General features: G+C 39.4%; 1 protein-coding gene across 6 annotated transcripts in view; it reads left to right on the top strand.

Moving 5' to 3' along the window:
* Positions 1-20,424, top strand: part of ANKIB1 (ankyrin repeat and IBR domain containing 1) — a 179,553-nt gene extending 159,129 nt beyond the window's left edge. For 3 of the 6 annotated variants that reach the window (XM_038392778.2, XM_043509312.1, XM_043509314.1), the window contains exons 12-20: positions 1,065-1,199; positions 4,130-4,216; positions 4,309-4,375; positions 5,558-5,703; positions 8,103-8,281; positions 9,678-9,729; positions 14,654-14,765; positions 16,731-16,864; positions 17,207-20,424. In XM_038392778.2, the coding sequence (XP_038248706.1) occupies positions 1,065-1,199; positions 4,130-4,216; positions 4,309-4,375; positions 5,558-5,703; positions 8,103-8,281; positions 9,678-9,729; positions 14,654-14,765; positions 16,731-16,864; positions 17,207-17,959 (1,665 nt within the window). In that variant the 3' untranslated portion in view covers positions 17,960-20,424. The remainder of the gene's footprint in view (positions 1-1,064; positions 1,200-4,129; positions 4,217-4,308; positions 4,376-5,557; positions 5,704-8,102; positions 8,282-9,677; positions 9,730-14,653; positions 14,766-16,730; positions 16,865-17,206) is intronic. The other 3 variants (XM_043509313.1, XM_038392780.2, XM_038392782.2) reach the window with 3 other exon arrangements.
* The last annotated feature ends 237 nt before the right edge of the window (positions 20,425-20,661 follow it).

Raw genomic sequence — 20,661 nt, 5'->3', positions numbered from 1 at the left:
AGGAGGAGGAAAAACAGGCTTAAAGTCACTAGGCTGTCTTGGTCTGCTTTTATCAGCACAGGGGGATTCCCTTTCTCTTCAGAGTCACTGGGACTCTTCATGCCCTGGCTTACCCATGTGGAGTTCAATCTAGTGGAGAAAGCTAAGAAGGCCAGATGCTGTGTCTCCTGTACCTCCCCTGGATAGAGATTGGTGCCTCCTCTGCAGAGACTCGGGCACCTCTCAAATGCTAAGACTAGGGTACAGTTTTCTATGTCCTCCCTCCTCAAGCAGGAGAGCTCCCAAGAAGCAGCAGCAGCAGCTTAGCTGCAAAATCGCCCTTGGGACAGGTAGCAGCTCCAAGAATGATGGCTCCTTCCTTCACACACCCGCATGTGGCAGGAATATAGGTTAAAGTAGAATATCAAAGGGCCAAGGAAACTACCCTCCTCCGGCTGCTGAAGCCTCTGCTCACAGCCCTGAGTGTTGACCATGGGACAGCTGCCCAACTTCTCTCACAAAGCTGCTGTGGCAGCAGGGAGCTACTGATAGAGATGCAGAGCAAGGAGAACCTTTAGCCAAACCTCCCTCCATTCTGCAGCCTTTTCTATGATTAGCTTATTATCTTTCACAATTTCAAAACTTTTTCCAAAACCTTTGAGTTTAAAAAAAAATCTCAGAAACTGACTCTGCCCCACAAACAGTTTCAAACAGTGACAAACTGATATTTTTCAACAGAAACATCATGTTGATATATTCCCATCCAGCTCTACTCAACATCTCGTTCTGTGCATCCACCCCAGACGTAATTTATAGCATGCAAAGCACTCCTGCCCTATGTCTGAGAATCAAGCAGTACTTTTTATATGGCACCATAGACCTTTTACAATATATACAGCAGCTTAGAATACGTCTGCTTGGAGGGTCTTTGGCCATTTTCTTTTGACATATAAACATACAGGGGAATGTACTATTCCTGTGAATTCTGTCCTTTCAGTTGGTTGTGGTGGGATAAGGATGCAGTACTGGAAATCTGTAACATGATTGGATGCAGGTATTATTTTTGTTTTCTTCCTCTTTTGAAGTGCAAATATGACTTTTGCTGGATTTGCCTAGAAGAATGGAAGAAGCACAGCTCTTCTACTGGAGGCTATTACAGGTGCACTCGCTATGAAATCATTCAGCATGTAGAGGAACAGTCCAAGGAAATGACAGTGGAGGTAGGAGATTAAACTGTATTGGCTACAATAAAATACTTAGGCTGTAATTTTCTGTCTTGCCTAAGATTCTGAATTGGTGTTCCTAAGAAGAATTTATTAGACTTTAATTTTCTCCATCCTAGGTTCACAATGGAAAAAAAGTGAATTATAATTCTAAATATCATATTGAGATAATAGGAGAAAAATACTGTCTGGATTGTGTTATACTGGGAACAAAGACAACTGGGTTCTCGATTCTGGTACTAACAAACTGTGATGTTGGGAAAGTCACTTCATCTCTCTCTACTGTGGTTACCATTCTGTGCAATGAATGTAGTAGTACTGTAATTACCCACTGTGCTTCAGAGGACTGTTATTTGGCTTAATCGATATTTGCAATGCACTTTGAGTACCATTGCTTAAAGGTTGCTCTATAGCAAGGGGTCAGCAAGCTTTCAGAAGTGTTGTGCCGAGTCTTCGTTTATTCACTTTAATTTAAGGTTTCGCGTGCCAGTAATACATTTTTTAGAAGGTCTCTCTCTATAAGTCTATATATTATATAACTAAACTATTGTTGTATGTAAAGTAAACAAGGTTTTCAAAATGTTTAAGAAGCTTCATTTAAAATTAAATTAAAATGCTGATCTGACGCCACCAGCCCGCTCAGCCCGCTGCCAGCTTGGGGTTCCGTTCACCTAGCCTGGCAGCAGGCTAAGCGGGGCCTGCAGCCGGGACCCCGGCTGGCAAGGGGCCAGCAGCCAGAAGCCCAGACCGGCAGTGGGCTGAGCTGCTCAGCCCGCTGCCGCTCAGCCCGCTGTTGGTCTGGGGTTCCATCCGCCAGCTCCTGCCGGCCGGGTCTGGGATCCCAGCCCTGCCCACATAGAGTGGGAACCTACCTTCTCCCTGGTACTAGCCCATTCTCTTCCTCTCTCTCTGCACTGAGCTGAGGGTGGGAGTGCACTGAGCACAGGGCTGGGGGTGAAGGAGCAGGCTGGGGGTTGGGTTGTAGGGTCTGGCCAGGAGCTAGAATGAGGGAGGGGGCTCAGGGTTGGGGTTTGAGTGTGGAATGCTTACCTGGGCAGTTTCTATTTGGTGCGAGGGGTGCAGGAGCTCCCATTTGGTGCTCAGGGTGGGGGTGGGAATGTGGGGGGTGCAAGAGTCAGGACATGAGGTGTGAGGGGGCTGGGAATGTGGGGGGGGTGCAGGGTCAGTGCTGGGGGCATGTGAGGGAGTGCAGGAGTCAGGGCATGGGGTGTGGGGGGCTGGGTATGTGTGGGGATACTGGAGATAGGGCTGGGGTTGGGGGTGCAGGGGTGAGGGCAGGAGGCTGGGGTGTGTGGGGGATGTAGGGGTCAGGTCAGAGGGCTGGGTGTGTGTGAAGAGGGGTGCAGGGCAGAGGGCTGGGTGTGTGTGAAGGGGGGTGCAGGGATCAGGGCAGGGAGGTGGAGGTGTGGGCTGGGGTCGTGGGGGTGCTCCCAGCCCCCTGCCCAGAGTGGCTCACGGCAGGGGGCTGGAGGGGATATGCCCTGATTCCACCCCATGGCCCCGTCCCCACCTCTTCTCCGCCTCCTCCCTGGAGCACCAAGTGTGCTGTGGCTCCGCTTCTCCCCCTCCCCCGCAAGGGCTATCAGCTGATTGGCGGCAGGGAGAGGAGATGGGGCAGGAATGCAGCACACTGGGGGGAAGAGGCCAGGGAGGGGAGAGCTTGCCTGCCCTGCAGCAGCAGCCAGCAGGACCAAACTTCTTCACCCTGCCTCTGCGGGCGGGGGCAGAGAAGAGTGGGCTGGGGCAGGCAGGATTTTTAATGGCACTCTGCTGCCTGCCTGGGTTCAGCAGCGGACTGAGCGGGGCCGGCGGCTGGGACCCAGAATGTAGTAGCGTGCCATTAAAAATTGGCTGGCCATCTTTGGCATACGTGCCATAAGTTGCCGACCTCTGCTCTATAGGCACAAAATCTCAGTTCCTCAGTTCTGATGGCTGTATCTGTCAGACTTCTGATTTCAAAACATTATCTTTTTGTCTGATTTAGACTATTCCTGGGGCAATTCTGCACCACTGTGCAATGCAGAATTTTGCAAAAATTAATGTGCACACAGAATTTCCTTTCCCCCACAGAAATGGGCTGCAGTGCTGTTGGCAACCACTAGGGCCACTGGACTCAGCAGAGCCCAGCTTGCACATAGAAGACACTTCTGTGGGGAGAGTGAAGGGGAGGGAGCTGGAGCATTCCCTGCAGCTACAGTTCCCTGAATGCTCTGAGGGAAGGAGACAGTGACTTGCAGGAAACTCCACACAAACCTGGGATCGAGCATCAGCCTGTTTTTCCCTCTGGATCCCTGGGTTCTGGAGGTGGAGGGGGGCGGGTGTCTAGGCTAGGGGGCCCCTGCAGCTGAGCTCTGGGGCCGAAGGGGGTGTGGGTGTCTGGGAGAGGGGGCCCCTGCAGCTGGGCTCTTTGGGGAGGGGGACAGGTGTCTGAGCTGGGGGCCCCTGCAGCTGGGCTAGGGAGGGAGGGGCTTCAGGTGTATTGGCTGGGGTCTGGCCCCGCAGCTGGGTTCGGGGGGGGGGGGGGAGGAGGTGAAACAGGAACTGAGTTGTCATAGGGGTTTCTTTAACTCTCTACTCTTGGAAGAATTTTTTGTGTGTGTATGTCTGTATTGCTATAGTCAAACTTGCTGAAAGGTATTTTGAAATAAATTACCAAAATAATTGAAACTGGCGTGATTATATAGTGTTATTTTGACAAATAAAATTGGCAGAATTTTAAAATTTTGTAGAATTCCTCCAGGAGTGTGTCTTAAACAGTACCTATTACCATGGTATTTGTGTATATATGTCTAATGTTCCCAGCTGAAACAGCTGACTATACTTTTGTATTTGCTGATGATTGTGAAAATAATATAAGTCTAATAGACTCTAAATGAATGATTCATGTTTGATTTCTTATTTTCTAGGCTGAAAAGAAACATAGACGATTTCAAGAGCTTGATAGGTTTATGCACTATTACACGAGGTTTAAGAACCATGAGCTCAGCTATCAGGTATGGTCCAGTTTCTAGTAAATCTTTCCCCACTTTATTAGTCCAGAAATTAGATGAATTTGTTGAATTTTATTTATGTCCCTTTTTTTTAGTTAGAACAGCGCCTTCTAAAAACTGCCAAAGAAAAGATGGAGCAGTTGAGTAGAGCTCTCAGTGGAAGTAAGTAGTTTGTTAGTATTTACTGATTTATAATGGTGGTTTGAAGTCAAATATCTCTTTACACTAAAAGAAAAAATTTTGTTCCTCAGATTTTTCTTTACTTACATTGATGCCTACAAGAAATGATATATTTCAAACTGCTACTTCTGTACATTTAAGGCTTTGAACTTTCAGCCTTTGTCAGTTGTCAGTTCATCTTGATAACTTGAGTTTGAATCCTTTGTTGTTAAGGAGATAACAATTCTCTTTCAGTGTTTATGTGCAACAGCCCCCCACACCTGATTCCATGTATTTATTTAAAATATGTGGGAGAAGGGACAAAACACTGTTTCCTCAAGCAATTTCAACATTGAAGTATGAATTTCAGACTTTTAATGGTATCTTACATTTATGTAGTGACTTACACTCTGAAGGATCCCAAGGTGCATTAGGAACAACTGCATGTATGCTATATAAAAAGAATCACTTGCTTCTGAAATGCAGTCACCTTTAGGGTGAGGAAAGGTGATTTGATTCAACCAGTGGACAGCACAGTGCACAACTTGTTATATGTGAATCTGTTCTGCATCAGTTTATTTTCTTACTTTGTAGAGAAGTGTACCCATAATAAAGAAATAGTCTTGATCCTACAGTGAGCTCTGCGTGTACTCAGGGGTTGCCCACGAGGAGCTCTTTGCAGGATCATGGGCATAAGTCTGTATTGAAACTGTATGAAGACAACCTGCTATGTCACCAGCTGCAAGAGTGGAAATTCAGACCTGGTCAGGTCGTCACTGCTGGCAGTTTTACCCAGCTGGCCCAAGTGAGCAATCTTATCTGTCCTTCTGGGTAGGCCTTTTATTGATAGGGCTCATTAGAGCCTATTACACAGTGTAATTTCTCATTCTGAAATGTAAATAAAAAGTAGTAAAAGCTTCTATTAGGAAGTAGAATAAGCATATGAGACTCTAAATACACACAAGGAATAGATCACTTGAGTTAGAGAGAAGCTAGTGATATATAGTTTTTTGTTTGTTTTTTTTTTACCATAACCACACCTACCCATTTACAGTATGGACTGAATTTTATTTGGAAAATATTTCTTATCTTACATAACTTGTACTTCTTTTGGGGGAAACTCTCATAATAAAACTACTGAGGTCAGCAGAAAAATGTTTTTACAATGCTTGTGTTACTGTACAGCTGAAGGAGGCTGTCCTGATACCACTTTCATTGAAGATGCAGTACAAGAGCTCCTAAAAACTCGCCGCATTCTCAAGTGTTCTTATCCATATGGATTCTTTTTGGAACCTAAAAGTACAAAAAAAGAAATATTTGAACTTATGCAGGTAAAATAAGTATGTTTTTGCTTTTTATTACACAACTAATTTTTCTTGTAATACTAGTTATCCATATGGCATGTTTTCTGACTACATAAAATTCTTAAACTTTTGTTCAAAATGACAAAGATGTGGGAAAAAAGGTGTATAATGAACTATTTATTTTGCTGTAGCATTAAACTCATTGTTGGGTCAAAATGACTTTGAATTCCGTCTTTAGAGGATTTAAGGCTACAACCAAATTAGGGGGAAGGGAGTGAAGAATACTTTTGGCAGGATTGTTTAGTCTATAATACAATTATTTTATTACAAATATTTTATTGCAGCTTTAAAGACAAACAGATTCTTAATGAAAAAACTACACTTGTAATTCAACTTTTCTGAAGATATATGAACAGGATTCTCATTCCTGGATTCGGTTGAGACCAGCAGATCTCCCTCAATTCTAAAATAATTTTGATTCCTGAGGGCACTGGCTTTGAGTATAGTGCAAGCCAAGCCCTGCATTGACCATCAAATCTCCTTTTTCTGCTCGGTGTAAATAATGTCCTCTAAATGATCTACTCAGTCCCTTCATTTGCACAGAAAGTGAAGCTCCCTAGGATGATAAACCAATACGAAATTATAAACGATTATAATGATATAATACGATTAACCATGACCAAAAATATGCCCCGCCCCCCCGCAAATAGAATCAACACATAAACATTAAAGAAGATACCTCACATAATTCCCAAACTCTGTGGGGGTGAATGAAAGTTATGTCAGAATGATGCTTTTTTCAACATACAGCCCCTTTCTTGATGGCCATCAAAAAGGAACTTTCTGGAATTAGAGGGCAGTATTTATTACACCCAGTGGGGGATGGCATTCAATGGCCATTAGAGGGCTTCGCTCACTATACCTCACAACTTCATTTATATATATGTATTTCCATAGTACCTAAAAGCCCTAGTTAAGGACCAGGACCCATTATGCTAGACACTGTACAAACACAGAACCACAAAACAGAACCTGCCCCAAAGAATTTACAATTTAAGAACAAGACGGGATGGATAAAGACAAATGGGGAGTACAAGGAAACAAGAAGACAGTATTGGTCAGCATGATCGGCATGGTCTTAGCACACCTCTGCCCTCAGTGGTAAAAATTCTTTGAGGACTGAGGGAGTTCCATCAGTTTCTTGTTAAGGAACTAACACCCAGGAGTGAGAATCCTGTCAGGATGGTGTCTTTAGAAAAATTGAATTATTCAGTATAGTAACCCCTCACTTAACGTCGTCCCGGCTAACGTTGTTTCATTGCTGATCAATTAGAGAACATGCTCGTTTAAAGTTGTGCAATGCTCCCATATAACGTTGTTTGGCAGCCACCTGCTTTATCCACTGCTTGCAGAAAAAGCAGCCCATTGGAGCTAGCTAGAGGGGGCTTGGAACTAGGGTGGACCATCAGCTCCCCGCTCCCCTAAGTTCCCTGTGCGGCAGCCACCCCGCAGGCTATCAATTGCCAGGCAGTTCAGCTGTCCCTCCCCCCACTGCCGTGTGCTGCTCCTGCCCTCTGCCTTGGAGCTGCTCCTGGGAGCCTCCTGCTTGCTGTGCAGGGGGGTGCTAATGTCAGGATGTTTCCCTGCCCCCTCTTTTTTTTTTTTTTTTTTTTTTTTTTTTACCCCATCTTCACTGAGCAGAGGGGGACACGTGACAGGGCTCAGGGAACTTGCTGGCAGCAGCTGCTGTCTCAACTTGCTGATCTACTTAAAAAGGCAGTGTACTTAGAGTGGGGTCAGCGTACTTAAAGGGGCAATGTGCATCTCTCTCTCTCTCTCTCTCTCTCTCTCTCACACACACACACACACACACACACACACACACACACACACACACACACACACACACTGTGTGTGTGTGTCTTTGTGTGTCTACCCTCCCTCCATTCTTGCTGCCTTGTAGAGTGTGAGGCTACATTAACAACAATGGGTTAATGCTTGAGGGCTCAGCCGCGTGCTAGTTCATCACTTAGCAGTAAGGCATTCCCTGGGAAATATCCCACCCTCTGACTTCACCACCTCAACCAAGCTTCACAATCACCATTGCTGTCTACAGTATTAAATTGTTTGCTTAAAAGTTATATGTGTGTGTGTGTGTGTGTGTGTGTGTGTGTGTAAATATATATATATATTTTAATTCTTTTGTCTGGCAAAAAATTTTTTCCTGGAATCTAACCCCGCCTCACCCCACCCCGGATTCGCTTAACATCGTTTTGCTTAAAGTAGCATTTTTGGGAACATAACTACAATGTTAAGCAAGGAGTTACTGTATAACATGTTTACAGTGCAGTTATGCCAGTTTTTCATTTAACTGTTTTATTTTGTTGTAACATTACATGATACGCTTTGTTTATTTTCTGTTGCAGACAGACTTAGAAATGGTCACTGAAGACCTTGCTCAGAAAGTAAACAGGCCTTATCTTCGTACGCCTCGTCATAAAATAATCCGTGCAGCATGTCTTGTGCAGCAGAAGAGGCAAGAGTTTCTGGCCTCTGTGGCCCGGGGAGTTGCCCCTGCAGACTCACCAGAAGCTCCAAGGCGCAGGTAATTTAGGCATAAAAAGCGTATGCAAACAAAAAAAGTTCAGGTTACAGCTACCAAGCTCTGTAAACCCACCCCTAAAACTAGTGCTTGCTTTGACATACACCTCAAGGCAAAATAGAGCAGACAGAATTTTGTAGTTGTAGGTCACTGGCTCAACAAACACTTCCTTCATTTGATTCGTGTGAAATTGCACCCTTTCACTTTAAACTTCAGCATGTGAAACTCCGTTAAACTTCCAAGTGTGTCTCACTTTCATTTTGAAATGGAAAATGAGGAATCTTGGCTGACTTTTAAATTTGTAATGAAACCCAAAACCAGGCAGGATTTTCACCAGTTGTTTTTTGTGGGGGCGGGGAGGGGGGTTTGCCAACTCTTTCCACACAGGTGCAGTTGCAATATTAGCATGAGAGATAGAGCCCATGCTTTGGTAGAAATCCACCCCTGGAGTTTAGGAAGTTGCAGAGGCTGACTAGATCTGTGTGGGAAGTCATTGATTTCCTCCTCTAGCTAGAAAGCCAAATAATCTCATTCACAGTTCCTATATTTTTGATTAGATTGGCATTTTCATTTCACTCTTACTGGACCTTGTGGATGCCAACTCAAATTGCTGTATACACTTCCATTGCAGTCTGGTCATCTGACAAGTGAAAGGTGTTAAACTGAAGACAGCTTGTTAATAGAATAAAGATCTTAATAGAGTAATGTGATTGATGGAACTGATTCAGAGAAGCAATATTTTTGCTACTCAGTGTTCTGTTTAGATTACATTTTAATTGTCTGAAGTTACTGGTAGGTTTGGTGTGTGTATACTGTTTTATCCCCACATTTCTCTTCCTTTTCTTCTAGTGAAAGGATGTAGACCTAAAAATCATTCTCTTTTAGTTTTTCTGTTTTTTTTTTAAATTACATTAAGATATGCCAAGTTGTGAATTACAATAATAGTTAATAATAAGTATAATTATAACATATATGCACCCACTCAATTATTCTACCCTTCAAGCCATTGTGACAGTGAAGCATAATTTGGGTGTAATGATTCTTGCCCAGTTTAGTCAGTGTACTAAATATGAATTTTTATAGTATAATTCACACCCAGTTTTTTGATCTCTTAATAGCTAGCTGAGTACTTGTGGCCTCATTTCACGTCCTGTACTTCAAAATAGCCACTTAAATACTTGGCACTCACCAAACATTTAAATAACTGCTGAGAATAATTTTCAAAATCCAGAATTTTAAATAATTTACTTATCCAATCTTCTGAAACATTTTTATAAATGTATGTGTTAACCAGATGACGAGATCACCTCAAGGTGGTTTACAGTTGTAGACTGAGGGAGCCATTGTTCATACTTTATTCTGCTAATAAATTACATGATGTATCTAATTTAATTTATAGCTTTGCTGGTGGAACATGGGATTGGGAATATTTAGGATTTGCATCCCCTGAGGTAAACAATTTCTTTTTTACATTTTTAATGTCGCTCTGCATATTATAGGAACCAGGGTGTAATTCTGTTTTGCATGGAGAGATTCCAGATTTTGTTTCAAATTGTACTAAGGTTTGCAAGGTTGGGTTTAAGCTTTCCATTTTCTTTGCTTCACAACAGAAGGAAATATATGCATGGGTAATTGGGCAGTACCTAAACAATGAGTCTTACGAAAAGCCAGCTCTTAAGGATGGCATCAGACCAACTCTTTTGCATTGTATTTTTTCCAATCTCAGACCAAGGCAATAATCTACGAACAAAACATGCCTGCATTTTGGCAATATTTTTATAATAAATATTCAAAAATATGTATAATTAAAAATATACTTTTGAATGCAATACCAGTCCAACAGAATTTGACAGAGAACCTAAATGAAGTTGCACACTATCTTCCATTCTTTACTGATTTAACAATTCAACAAAAAAATAGATTTAAAATTAAATGTTCTGTTTAAATTTTAAACAAATATTATTCTGAATGTAAAAGTAGTATTAAAGAGGAAGGAAACTAGATAATTTCTGATATAATTATGGCTGTGAAGCAATTAAAAAAATTTATCGCAATTAATCGTACTGCTAAAGAATGACAGAATACCATTTATTTAAATATTTTTGGGTGTTTTCTACATTTTCAAATATATTGATTTCAATTACCACAGAATCCAAGTGTACAGTGCTCACTTTATATTATTATCTTTGATGACAAATATTTGCACAATAAAAAACAAAATAGTTTTTTCTAGTTCACCTAATACAAATAATGTAGTGCAGTCTCTTTATCATGAAGTTGAACTTACAAATATAGAATTATGTACAAAAAAATAACTGCACTCAAAAATAAAACAATGTAAAATTTTAGAGCCTGCATGTCCACTCCATCCTACTTCTTGTTCAGCCAATCGCTCTGACAAACGAATTTGTTTACATTTTCAGGAGATAATGCTGCCTGATTCTTGTTTACAGTGTAACCTGAAAGTGACAAGAGATGTTTGCATGGCACAGTGGTAGCCGTCATCGCAAGATATATTTTACGTGCCAGATGCTCTAAAGATTCATATGTCCCTTCATGCTTCAACCACCCTTCCAGAGGACACACGTCCATGCCGGTTCTGGTCAATAACAATCCAAAGCAGTGCAGAGCGATGCATATTCATTTTCATCATCTGAGTCAGATGCCACCAGCAGAAGGTTGATTTTCTTTTTTGGTGGTTCGGGTTCTGTAGTTTCCGCATAGGAATGTTGCTCTTTTGAGACTTCTGAAAGCATACTTCACGCTTCATCCCTCTCAGATTTTGGAAGGCACTTCAGATTCTTAAATCTTTGGTCAAGTGCTGTAGCTATCTTTAGAAATCTCACATTGGTACCTTCTTTGCGTTTTGTCAAATCTGAAGTGAACGTGTTCTTAAAATGAACATCATCTGGGACTGCTAGAACATGAAATATATGGCAGAATGCGGGTAAAACAGAGCAGGAGACATACAGTTCTCCCCCAAGGAGTGCAATCACAAATTTAATTAACGCATTTTTTTTAAACAAGCGTCGTCAGCATGGAAACATGTCCTCTGGAATGGTGGCCGAAGCATGAAGGGGCATACAAATGTTTAGCTTATCTGGCACATAAATTCCTTGCAATGCCGGCTACAAAAGTGCCATTTAAATGCCTGTTCTCACTTTCAGGTAACATTGTAAATAAGAAGCAGGCAGCATTATCTCCTGTAAATGTAAACAAACTTGTTTGTCTTAGCGATTGGCTGAACAAGAAGTAGGACTGAGTGGACTTGTAGGCTCTTGTAAGGGTCTTGTAGGCTTACATTGTTTTGGTTTTTTGAGTGCAGTTATGTAACAAAAAAATCTACATTTGTAAGTTGCACTTTCATTGTAAAGATATTGCATTATGGTACTTGTATGAGGTGAATTGAAAAACACTTTCTTTGTTTATCGTTTTTGTAGTGCAAATATTTGTATTCAAAATAATATAAAATGAGCACTGCATACTTTGTATTCTGTGTTGTAATTGAAATCAATATATTTGAAAATGTAGAAAAGCATCCAAAAATATTTAATGAATTTCAATTGGTATTCTATTGTTTAACAGTGCGATTAAAAGTGCAATTAATCGTGATTAATTTTTTTAATCATGATTAATATTTTTGAGTTAATTGCGTGGGTTAACTACAATTAATTGACAGCCCTAGATACAATATTACATTAGTCATTTCACAAATAATACCACTTTTTCTGCAGGATGACTACTGCTGACAGGATTAGAAAAAGCAAAATACAATTTTTTAAAAAAATATTTTACCATTTATACATGGTGGAAGAACATTTATGTGATTTGTCAAACAACTGCACTGCATATAATGTGTGCATTTTCCTTTAGAGTTTTCCTTTCTCTCCCTAACTTGAATTAAATATTTCGGGGGGTTTAATCAAACCGTGAGGTTAAAGGAGAAATTTCACTTCTTCATTTTTTTACGAACCAGTCACTTTCAGAGACACTGGAAAAATACCGGGTTTAGAAAACTCCATTTTCTATATATTTCCTTTCCTATTGTTTCTGGTTAGCAATATGCTGTCAGAAAAAACAGCTTGCTTCTTATAGGGTAATCAGCTTGTTTCTCCTGTCCAATTCCTTCAGTTTTCCTTTGTTCCTAAATAATTCAGTGTTTTGTGAGACTGAACTATATCTGTGATGTTACAACAGCCCAGGAGGAACAGGGTAGGAGAAAAGGCAGACTAGAAAAGGGAAAGCTTTTGTTAAACAATACGTAACCTGGCAGTCATGTTTAGATGACAGTTGATTAGCAGTTATAATTTGCCCAAATATGACACTGTCTGATTGAAATTGGACCCTTTGTACTTTAGCTGTCAAAGATACTTGCATCCACCTGAGCTAAAGGAATTTTGTAGCTAAAATAATTGTCCTTTTTGTATTTTCCATTAAATTCACTAGACAAAATTTTTAGCACAATTATGTATTTTTACTGATACCAAAGTAAAATATTTGCATATACCAGATCTTGTTACCACAAAATTCTACCCAGAATAGAGAAAATTTGAATGTTTTCAGTAAAAAGCACTATATTTAGGCCAGTATATGAAAATTCTACTTTTCAGTGCAATAAAATTAAAATCTATATTGCTAAAATATATAAAATCTTTCTAAGTAATGAAACAAAATTATATCTGTATGAGTGGAGATATCTGTCTGAATCACAAATATATTAAAGAAACAACAATTATTAAAAAGGCCATAAGTGAAATCTGTGACCTTATTGCAAACATAGAGCAAATTATATTTCATGCAATGACTTTCAAATCTTAATACTTTATGGATTTATTTCTGATCATTCTCAATCCCCATGGTGGGTGGGTGTATATTTATAAATTAATATGAATCTCTTTACTTAAGGAAAGGGTGTATATGGTGTAAAGAATACTAAGTCAATTGTTAGCCATCAAGATCTGGAAATTAAAGTCCTGATGCTGCACTTGAATCAGTGGAACTTCACACAGGAGCAAGAGTCTGCTAGCATTGATCCTATTGTGGTGAAAGTGCTTACAGCTTGTATTTGTTGTTAATGGGTAAACACCTGGGATGAAACTCTCCATAGAAAGAACTGAAGAGGCCATGCAGTAACTGTCTCGACTGTTGATCCTTTCCAAGGTTTTTTTTTTTTTTTCTTTTAATGTTGCAGAGCAGCTGTACAAAAGAAGGCTTAATGGTTAGGCTACCTTTTCCAGGTCACGCAGTACAAGAGAAGCTTTGGAGTAGGAGTTTCCCAGGTGTAAAGTGCAGGAGCTGACAGAGGAAATAAGTTTAGTATGTGTTTAACTTGTTAGATTGGTTTGAGATTGGTGTGAATCCTAGAGAGAGACAGAAGCTGGAGACAGCTGCTTCTTGGGGCACGACTGTGGTGCCTTACCTGCAGTTTCTGATAAAGGGAATTAACACCTAAGTGCAGTTTTTTGCCACCTCTGTTCAAGTAACACAAGATTTGTGTACATTTTGTAAATAAACAAATCACACTAAGAAACATTTGTAGTCCCTACTCTGATGCCCACACCCAACCTGACTTGTCAAAAGTGTTAAATAAGTAGGTATGATGGCATGCCTCTTTTTATCACTATGCAGTGGATGAAATGCACCCCAGTTAGCACATAAGAACGGCCATACTGGGTCAGACGAAAGGTCCATCTAACCCAGTATGCTGTCTTCCGACAGTGGCCAATACCAGGTGCCCCAGAGAGAATGAACAGAACAGGTAGTCATCAAGTGATCCATTCCCTGTCGCTCACTCCCAGCTTCTGGCAAACGGAGGCTAGGGACACCAGAGGGGCACAGACCAGCCACTTTGTACCACAGATTTGTGTTGGCCTTCCAAATACAGGCCGCAAGTCAGTAAAGCACTTTAAGCACATGCATAACTTTACAATTCCTGGAAAACAGGCACAAAGTTAAGTGTCTTGTGGGGTATGGGGCCTTAGAAGGTAGCTCCTTAATGTCTAATGTTAAACAAAAAAGAGAGAAGGCTCATATTTAATCAGTTGTATGTCTAAAAATAATTAAAATTTGGTATTAAAACTTGTAAACAAAATTAACAGAACTTGGAATTATTTAAAAATGGAGATTGCAAGTATTCAGATATCTGCAGCTAGCAGGCTTCTTTGCTCATTAATAATTTTGTTCATTTAGGATTACCTGCTGGGTTTTTTTTTTTTAATTTCTTGCATGACAATCTGCGATTTATTTTCTAGGAACAGGTAATTTTATAATAAATGTATAAAATCACACATTTTTCTTAATAGAAAATGTACTGTTGGTTATGGGAGAAAAAATATTGCATGTTCCCCTGTATTTTGTAACCTTTGATTTATGCAGGAATATGCTGAATTTCAGTATCGGAGGAGGCATAGACAACGTCGACGTGGAGACATACACAGTCTGCTCAGTAATACTCCAGACCCTGAAGACCCTAGTGAGAGCACATTAGGTATATTCTTTGGTTTGGCGTAAAAAAGGAAAAATAAATGTATCTCAAATTGTTAGTAGAATCCACTATTATCCTTAGTTTATAGATAGATTAAAAAAAGATTATGGTCTCAGTGCTGCACTTGCTTAACTTTACTTCAGTGTGACTACTCCTGTACAAAAAGAAAAGGAGGACTTGTGGCACCTTAGAGACTAACAAATTTGTTAGTCTCTAAGGTGCCACAAGTCCTCCTTTTCTTTTTGCAGATACAGACTAACACGGCGGCTACTCTACTCCTGTACAGTTGAACATACCATAATCTTTGCAGGAGCCTGGCCTTAGACTATCCACCCTTACTTAGAGCAAACTTATTTTTCTGTCTCTGAAGACATTTTCAACAGTAAATACATCACATAAGATTCTCATTCCCATACCAAGCTCCTTTATGCCTGATAAAAGGGCCAGAGTGACATAGAAGAGTTCTAAAACCCCTGTATCCACCTGTCCCAACATAATATAAATTCACTGTTTTTTGTCCAATGAGATATGCAGGAGAAACATGGAGGGACAAAATCAAAGTGTGGATTAAAATAATTCCAAGACTGCAGTTTAAAATAACTGATGCAAAATTGCCACCCATTTTGGCTTTTTACAAGGTAATTTGTTTTTATGCCATCAAGTTAGTTGTGATTAAGGGACAACCTGTTGGGATCTCACTTTTATTTCATTCTAAATTTTCAAGTTAAAATGGTAAATCCTATTACCATAATTCAAAAGATTGATATTTCCCTCTACTATGGAATGAGTTTTTTCTGACGACACTTTTCATTTTTAGAATTTTTTTTTAAGAACAGGAATGTCACTTGGATTCACAGGGGAAGCAGTAGCAACATTACTCTTAGAAATGCTGACACATCACAGGAAAAAGAAATGTGAGCAAAAGTCTCAGTTTGCAGCTGAGCTACGGTGTGCACTTGAATATCCGTGACCTGCATATTTTGGCCCCTGTCTTAAATTAGAACAGCTTCATGGCTGCTCTAAATTACACTCCATTGCCACAATGTACTAGGGGCCACTCTGCAGCTAAGAATAGAGGAAGAGAACTGCTAACATGGATTTTGACAAATAGGAAGAAGGCAGACAAGCACAAAGGGCCAAATCCAGGTCCCTGCATTAGGAGCTGAGAGAGAGACACTAAGAGCATTCTGGAAAATCTACAGCATCCAGGGAACTCTGTTATGCCAAGGGTATTTCCCAGAAGCACTTTCCACAAGGGAAAGCTTAAAGAGGCCAAATCATGATGGAGAGTCTGGCCCCATATTTAGAAGGAAGATCTTGTTTTCAAGCAAATGTGAGGAGGGGAAGAAAGATTTGTTTTTTTTAACCAAAGTGTTCCATAATGCACGAGTGGGTTTTAGAAGCCCTTCTGCCACCTTATCCATTGACTTGTATTATTGATCATGTGTCTCATTCCCGTAAAGAGAGGAAGAATGCAATTAAGGGAGCAGACAAGCACAAAGAGGTAAATCAATCCCATCCTGTGCAGCCATGGAGACTTCCAAAGCAATGTAACTGGTACTGTTCCACTGTACATAAGTTGGGACTGGATGTGGAGGGGGGGAGGTTAATGTGTGCTGTGCACGGAGCAAGGCCAGAAGAACCTTTTGCAACAAGGCTCCTCTTGTCTCCTCCCCCCTCAACCCCCCTTCCAAATCCAGCAGGGATTCATTGGTGCCATGGGAGCAGCTATGCAAGCATCCTAAGGAGGGGATGGGGAAGCAGTCCTTTCCTCTAGCGCACAGCCAGTTGTTTGGGCTGTGATCTGTATTACAGGATTTGGGCCAAAACGAAGAAGAGAGCAAGATCATATACTTGAAGCCAAATTAATAAGAAAGGCAGGAGGTTCTGCCAATAAAAATGGGGATTAAAAATGGAGAGAGGATTCGTGTTCATACTTAAATGTTTTTGTTTAAATTATTTTAACAGATACTCAGGAGGGTGGTAGCAGTAGAAGACATGGTACCTCCATGGTGAGTTCAGCTTCTATGAGTATTCTGCACAGCTCTTCACTTCATGACTATACCCCTGTCAGTCGCTCTGAAAACCAGGATTCTCTTCAGGTATCTTCCCTAGTCTCCTATCCATATGCTTTGCTTTCCTTCCTATATTTTTTTTTATCATATTTTCCTGCATCCTACATTAGTTACATGACTATTTATGGTGGTGAGAGGGGTGGAATCTAGCATAAGAAAATATGAATTTACAAAGTATTGTTAAGCTACTGTAAATGTACCATCATCATCAAGGATAAATCAACTTTTAGAATTTATTTTAAAACTTTTCTGGAATACATTTTTCAGACATTTTAAACAAAATGCAACACTATACATTAATTTTGAATCCAAAACTTGATAAAAGCAAAAATTATTTAATTTTGAAAGTGATCTTGTATATCTCCATAGGCTCTTAGTTCTTTGGATGAAGATGACCCAAACATCCTGCTTGCTATTCAGTTATCATTGCAAGAATCTGGCCTGGCTATTGATGAAGAAACTAGAGACTTCCTTAATAATGAGGCATCATTAGGAGCAATAGGTACATCTTTGCCTACAAGGTTGGACTCAGTTCCTGTAAATATAGATAACCCTAGGGCAGCTTTGAGCAGCTCTGAATTGTTAGAACTTGGTGATAGTTTGATGAGACTAGGGGCAGGCAATGATCCATTTTCAACTGATCGCCTTAGTTCACATCCTTTCAGTGATACAAGAAGTGGATTATACTCAGCATCTAGTGATGCTGATTCAAGTAGCCAGGACCCCAATATTAATGAAAATCTGCTTGGAAATATCATGGCCTGGTTCCATGACATGAACCCTCAAAGTATCGCACTAATTCCTTCAGCAAGTACAGAAACTGATGAGGATTCACAGCAACATAGTATCGATGATGGGTCAGGAGGACAACCAAATCTCATAGAGGTAGGACTGGAGCCTCAGGAAGAGCATGCACTTTTTGAGGATGCCCTCAGAAATGAAGGCAGAGGAACCCAAACAGAAGTGAGCATTTCTGAAGAAAACATCATTCCAGGGGAAAGAGTGCCACAAAGTGGTGACTATACTGGGGAAGCTATTAGCAGTGTGGATACTTCAGAAGATGTTTCAAGACAAACTCCTCCGACCTCAAATGAATGGATTGAGCATGTACATTTAGTATGAACACAAACTAGTTTTTGATCTTAAATGGATAGCTGTTACAGATGGTACAGTATGTGGAGTAAGCATTATGGGGACTTTGATCCACATACATACAGCTCAGTCGTAAACCACTGACAATGATGGAATACGTAGGCGTTCCCTTGAATTGAAGTTCTTTAGACTAATAATGTGAACTTTTCAAGGAATATCCTTTGCATTTAATTAGGTAGTGTTTGCTTTTTTTGCTCTGAAGGAAGAGGAATAAGTAGGTTGTACTCCACATTCCTAATACATTGCAGCATCTGTTTAGCTTTACGTTGGTAATCCTTAATTTGAAAGTATGGATTAAAGGCTTACACTGATTTTTGTTACTTAGCCTCAAATAGTTTTTTCCATTTTTAGAACTCAATCTTTCAGCAAAATAATAACATTTAGCAGTTCATTTACATTTTGTTTTTGCTTTTCCATAACTTTTTCCTTATTTATCTTTCATTTTTTTACTAGCAGAGTGAATTGAGGTATTTTATGCTTCTCTTTAGTGCTGCTCCAGGAACAAGAAAATGGATATTCTTTTAATATTAAAATTAAAGTTTTTTTTCATGTCTATTTACAGTCCAAATGTGCCAAACTGTGAATAGCTAATTAACTTTAACCCAATACAACAGGTGTACAGTGTGCCTGTATCAAAGTAATCCCATGATTCTTAGCAGTGAACCACTGGGTAGCATTTCTTCTCTAAATTAAATGGCATTTATTGCCATGGTGACTGCATTTAATTAAATGTAGCCTGTACCTTAAGTTAATTAAACCTCATGCTGCTGTTAAACAGTTGTTTTAAATATTAAAATACAGTTTATTAGCAACAGCTATGCTGTATTTGAGACACTTTAATGGAAGTGCAATCATAGTTCCTTTTCATAATTTTACAATGCATTTTATGCACTAATGGTGCAATTAATTTTAATGGTAACATTTTATAAAATATAGAAATATGAAATTTTCATATTATTGCTAGTTCCACAATTATTAAAGTTCAATAATACATTCTGTGCAACATGTTACCGTGCCTTTGCCATAACCCAAAAGGATAGTTGCCACAGTTAAATAAGTAATTCAGATTCAGTGTCTGTTCTGGAGTAACTATGCTATTAATTGAAAAGACCTCCATAAAACCACCCATGGCCTTGCCTTTACAGTAAACAATGACTAAACGTTCAGTCAGTGTTTTTGCATAAATAACAAACACTGCTAGATATTTGTTCAATTGCACAATATTCACTTGCTGTGTGATTACTGTTTAGTAGAAAAACTAAACAAAAAAGACCCTTTCTAGTTGTTGTACTGTGAAGAAAATATTGGTTTTAGATTTGCTTAAAAGCATCAAAATTACAGTTAGTGGTAAGTGAGATACAATGGTACAGTATGTAATTACAACTAGAGTAAATTGTTGAAAGTGCTGTTTTACTTGCATATAGTCAAAACCTGTCATAATATAAGGAAAATCAATACACAGCACTCCATTGTAAGATTTGCTTGACTGTTAGGAGATTTGTTGTTATAAAAGTTTTTCACTAATGAGCGAGTATAGGCAAGTATGATGGCAAACAAAGATAGAGAGAGAGAGAGATTACTGAGAGTGTTTTGGTAATTATTTCATTCAAATCCTACTTCTGGAACCTTGTAGTCACAAGGTTCATATTAGTTAGGAGTTATATATGAATATTTTATCTCCAGGTCCCACACAAAAATCTCTCTTTAGCAATGTCTTTAGAGAGAATGGTTTGAGGCTGTTATTATGCTCTATAATTCCATTACATTTTCTAACTTTACCTCTAGGGGCCCCATTCTCAAAAACATTGATGTTGAACCCTTTGTCATCTTTGGAAAATACCTATTTTTAAATGTTCTATGCTATAAAATAACTATAATCTAAAATAGTTCTTTAAAGACTGTCATCATGAATTGGTCCAAAACTTAAAAATGTTTGAGTCGCATAGCGTCCTTGAGTTGTAATTTCTGAATACAAAGATTCTCACAAAGATTGTGTATTACATTGAGATGTATCTTGCAAAGCTACAGTAAGATATGTAAGAGTGCTCTGTGAAGATAGTGAAGTTTGTGGGTTCTGGTTTTTCTGTACTTTGTTTAGGTTGTGCAGTATATCCACTGTTTCTGTGTTACTCTATTCCGAGCATGAAAATAAGCATATTAAATTTGTATTTTCTTAGTACTTTATTTTAAAAATCACCACAGTCATTCACTTTACAGTTCAGAAATAAAGTTTGGCAAGCCTATTTTGTAAACCTATTAATTTTATAATGTAAAAAAATTACTCTAACCTTGAATTGTTGTTTGCACTTTCATAGTCTATACTTGATACATTCCCACTTTATATACAGTAGGATACTACAACGATGTAGATGTTTGGCCAAAAGAATGCTGTTAATATGTAAAATTCTTTGATTAAACATTTATTACTTAAACTATTTCCCTTCTGTCTCATTACATCTTGGACTTTATTTTAGCAAATTCCTAAGATTGATTTGATTAATTTGGTTCTTAGACTATGAATATTTCATCCTACACTGTGGATGGGCGTTGCAGACCATATACAATCAGGCATTTCTTGATGCTTAGAAAAAAAAAATAGGATGACAGTATAATGTATTTAACTGAGGTGACCAGATTTTATTAGGAGTTAAATTTAAGAGGGAAAAACCATC

The sequence above is a fragment of the Dermochelys coriacea genome, chromosome 2 (assembly GCF_009764565.3).
Source record: "Dermochelys coriacea isolate rDerCor1 chromosome 2, rDerCor1.pri.v4, whole genome shotgun sequence".
NCBI lineage: Eukaryota > Metazoa > Chordata > Testudines > Dermochelyidae > Dermochelys > Dermochelys coriacea.
Note: the sequence above shows the minus strand (reverse complement) of the source record. Positions and strands in the feature narration are given on the sequence as shown.